Source organism: Pterocles gutturalis, unplaced genomic scaffold (genome assembly GCF_000699245.1).
Source record: "Pterocles gutturalis isolate BGI_N339 unplaced genomic scaffold, ASM69924v1 scaffold12998, whole genome shotgun sequence".
NCBI classification, from domain to species: Eukaryota; Metazoa; Chordata; class Aves; order Pterocliformes; family Pteroclidae; genus Pterocles; species Pterocles gutturalis.
Window position 1 is genome coordinate 22178 of NW_010123205.1, and position 4027 is coordinate 26204.

The 4027-nt window shown below is 36.8% G+C and overlaps 1 protein-coding gene across 1 annotated transcript in view; it reads right to left on the reverse strand.

The window, feature by feature from the left end:
- PGM2 (phosphoglucomutase 2) overlaps positions 1-3404 on the reverse strand; it is a 15028-nt gene extending 11624 nt beyond the window's left edge. The window contains exons 1-4 of the mRNA XM_010077817.1: positions 3240-3404; positions 2428-2534; positions 1963-2047; positions 614-697 (exon numbers count right to left, since the gene is read on the reverse strand). Coding sequence (XP_010076119.1) covers positions 614-697; positions 1963-2047; positions 2428-2534; positions 3240-3326 — 363 coding nt within the window. The 5' untranslated portion in view covers positions 3327-3404. The remainder of the gene's footprint in view (positions 1-613; positions 698-1962; positions 2048-2427; positions 2535-3239) is intronic.
- Positions 3405-4027: the final 623 nt, after the last annotated feature.

The window sequence follows — 4027 nt, forward strand, 5'->3', positions numbered from 1 at the left end:
ATAACAAGAAATCATCCCTGCTAATGCCTTGTTTTTCTATTAAGAAGACAAAAAAGATCTCCCAACTTCCATTTTTGTATTTTGGAACAGTCTGTGTATGACTAGTCCGGCTACGGGATGACCGTCAGACAGGCAGCTCAGCCATGTTTTTTTCAGTGGAAAGCAGATTTCTGTCATAGAAAAAAGCCACACTGATAACTTGTATCACTTAGCAAAAGAAAAATGAGAAATTAATTGAATTTAGTCAAAACGTTTTGTACAAGCAACTCATTAGCTTTCACATATTTTAAATTCTCTGTTTACAAAACTAAAGAGATCTTTTTAAATCATGAATTGGAGAAATGATTTATGCTTTTGAAAAGAGGTCAGTTAATATTTTAAGGTGTTCCAAAGTATGCAATGGTATTACTTACCTTCCTGCTTTTTAGAGCTAAAATTTTAATTTAGTGATTAGTATAACATGCTACTAGCTTTAAATATGTACATCTAGAAGATATCAAACTATCAATTAATTTGGTCTATACCACGATAGGAACTATGCACAATAGCATTAGCATCTCTACATGGAAGAAAACGTTTGAAAAAAGACAGAAAATAGATCGTATATGAATACCTTGTAACCATTATCTTGTTTTGGATTATGGGAAGCTGTAACCATAATTCCAGCACAAAGCTTCAGGTGAGTTACTGTGTATGGCTGTAACAAGAGAAAATTATCTGAAGTGGAATGTGCAAAATATTACATGTTAATTATTCTCATGCAGATGCAATACTTCTATATTGCTCAACGAAATAAAGCCAGGATGTGATTCCTACAGACTGACTCTAAAGCAGAAGGTAAGCAGGACTTGCTCCACTAGACCCCACATGGCACAGCTTTAGCCCTTGCTTCTTCTTGGGCATTTTCCCATGTATATATTCTTAGCATTGTTTCAGATACTTTGTGGATTGCTAGAGTAGTGTTTTTATAGAAGGAAACTGAAGACATGTGTTGCCCACTATAGAATGACTTAAGATACCCGAGTTCTTTAAAGGTGCAAAGTCTCTTGAGGCAATGATAGAAACCTCCATAGGGTAGAGAATTACAAATGGCACAATGTCATCCACACTAGCTTTTAAGAGCAGCCTGTGGAGCAACTACTCTATTGTGGTTCAGAAGAGAATTGTTTTGGAAAGAGCTCTTATAAATTAGGCCAAAACATATGGAGTGAATTAAAAATAAAGCATTATTTGTGACCACAGGTCCAGTTCATGTTTACTCCTGGCGCTTTATTTAATAGCGGATGCAATGAACTACAGTTCTTGCAACACTGCTTAAAGCTGCACTATGAAGAATTTGATCCTAAATCTAAAAAAATTGTATTAGTACAAGAATGCTGCATACAAAGTCTTCATCCCACTATCTTCTGTTTGCAGCCCTCACTGGAGCAACTGGTATCGGAAGAAACTATGGCTTTTAGAGCAAAGGTACGGTTTTCTGTATTGCGCTACAGGAGTGACACCTAGTGATCCGGTGGTGAAAACGCGGACACATTCAACAACCCTCCTGGTGTAACATTGCAGCACTCCAACAACCTGCTATTTAAAAAGGCAACTTTGGATACAATACTCCGAAAAGAGAAAAAAATTTAAAAATCGACCAAACCAACGAACCAAAAATTACAAAACTAAATGTGTGTTTATGTTTCAGACTTCAGACTCCACCGCAATCTAGAAACAATGAGATGTCCTCTGCAAGAAATCTCCCTCAAAGAAGGAATTAATAGAAACACACCTCACCGTCACTGATATTCCACTAAGCTTTTTCCTTCTCTTGTTGTGGATGTTAGAAACTAAATATAGTTAAACAAGCATAAGACTAACTGCAGGTAAAGCTTAAAAAATAAGGCTTTTGTCTTGTTTTCCTTAATTTAAGTAATGCAAGTTATCTGACAGTATTTGCGTGTATATAGAAAAACCTACCACAAAAGGAGTTGGCGTTATATCAGAGAACAGGTAAACTGGAACTCCTTGACTGATGAAGGTATTAGCAGCAAGTCTTGCAAACCTGAACAGAAAGAAAAGATGCCTAGGAAATATTTTCATTTTCTCACCAACTAGTTTCCTAGAATTTGCAGCTTTTCCACCTTCCTCACTCCAATTAAAACAGAAAAAAACAAACTCTCCCTCCCTCCCAAACCCCTCAACCATTCTATAATTCTATAAATAAACCCCAAATTATTATATAGACCCAATTCAAACGTGTTCCCTCACCATTCCCAACAGACAAAGCACAACTCTACTGCTTTGGCACTATCAGAATATAAAAATACTATCAATCCCTCACTTTAATTCACTCTACAGAAGGAGAAAATACTGTTGTAGCAGACATAAAACCATAACGAATCACAAAAGACATCTACAAAATACTTAAAACCTAAAAAGTACCTTTTGCTACTACCTCCACTGGAAAGATGGGCACGAGCATCAAAACCAATCACAACTCCTCTCTTTTTCAGGTCACTGAAATTCTTCTCAAGGTATCTGCAAAATCCCTGAAGACAACAACAAACCTGCCTCATTAGCACAATCTTAATATTTAATTTATTATCGCATTAAGAGGATGTGGTGGGTTAACGTTGGCTGGATGATGCCAGGTGCCCACCAGGCCCCTCTATCACTCCCCTTTCAGCAAAATAAAGGGGGAGAATAAGATGAAGAACTCATGGGTCAAGATAAAAGCAGTTTAATTAAAGCAAAGGCCAAGGCCATGCACAGAAACAAAGGGTAAACAAAGATGTTATTCTCTGCTTCCCCTCAGTAAGTGACATCCAGCCACTTCCCAGGAAAGCAGAGCTTCAGTGTATATACCTATACGCGTATATATAGCTTCACTGACTTTATGTAAATTTATGTCCAACATACACAAAGCTTAGCCAAATGCTGGCTACCTTACAGGTTTTTTTTGTAGTCATTACATCAGGACTAACTGATCCACCTGAGCTTAACTGTAGCTGTGTATAAATTCAACGGCAAATCAAATATGGAAAATAACTTATTTTAATGGCTTAACAGCTTCTCCCTGCTTGTTTTCAGAGATCAGCCCTCAGCTAATAATTATAATTTAAATTACCATTGAAAACTGGAGGAATAGTAAAAAAACTTGTACTTCCATAGAATACTCATTTGTTTGTCATAAATGAGGCTCTTCCATTCATATATGCAACCAGTTAAGTGAGATAAAGTGCTGAACACACTACCTGGGTTGTCTGGATAATAGTCAAGTCATTCATGTGGGAAATCCCGGCTCCCATGGCAGCTCTGAGCCCTGCTGTGCCAAACTCCATCCGCGAGCCAAAGCATTTCTCAAGCTCTCTGGCATTTCCTTCAGCAACCAGTTGCTTGACTATTGCAGAAGTTTTTGGATTCTGTAGACACAAAATTCAGATATTCTAGAAAAGGTTTTGTTTGTTTGTTTGTTTTTAATACCCTTAAGCTTCTTAACAGAACTGACTTTCCCACTCTCTGTACTTGGTAACTTCAGTATCAAAACATCGCACACCACGTCAAGAACACCAGAACTGCTCATCTTCCTAATTTTAAGTCAGTACAATCCCAAGTATTAGTTATTTTAGATTTATCTCCTGAAGTGAACATGCTGCCCTGACAGCAGTGTATATATCACATTTTGGGAAGTAAAAAGATTTCCAAGATGTCTATTTTAATATTTTCTTGTTTTAAAAATAAAACAAAAACAAACAAAAAAAGCACCTTTACAGTTCAGAGCATTTTTGTCATCACAACCCAAGAACTACCCTAAACGTATAAGAAAGTAAGTTAAGCTAATGACTAAGAAACATTTGTTACTTCCACAGAGCTAGAAGTATAATTAAAAAAAAAAAAAACCCAACCAACTAAACAAACAAAAAACCCCAAAATTATAACCTTGTCCCAAGACTGGCTAACACCAGAGGCAACAGCAAAACTAAGCAGACTGGTGAGAAGATGAGATGACGATTTGCAATAGATTTGCAGGTAATGCTTGTAA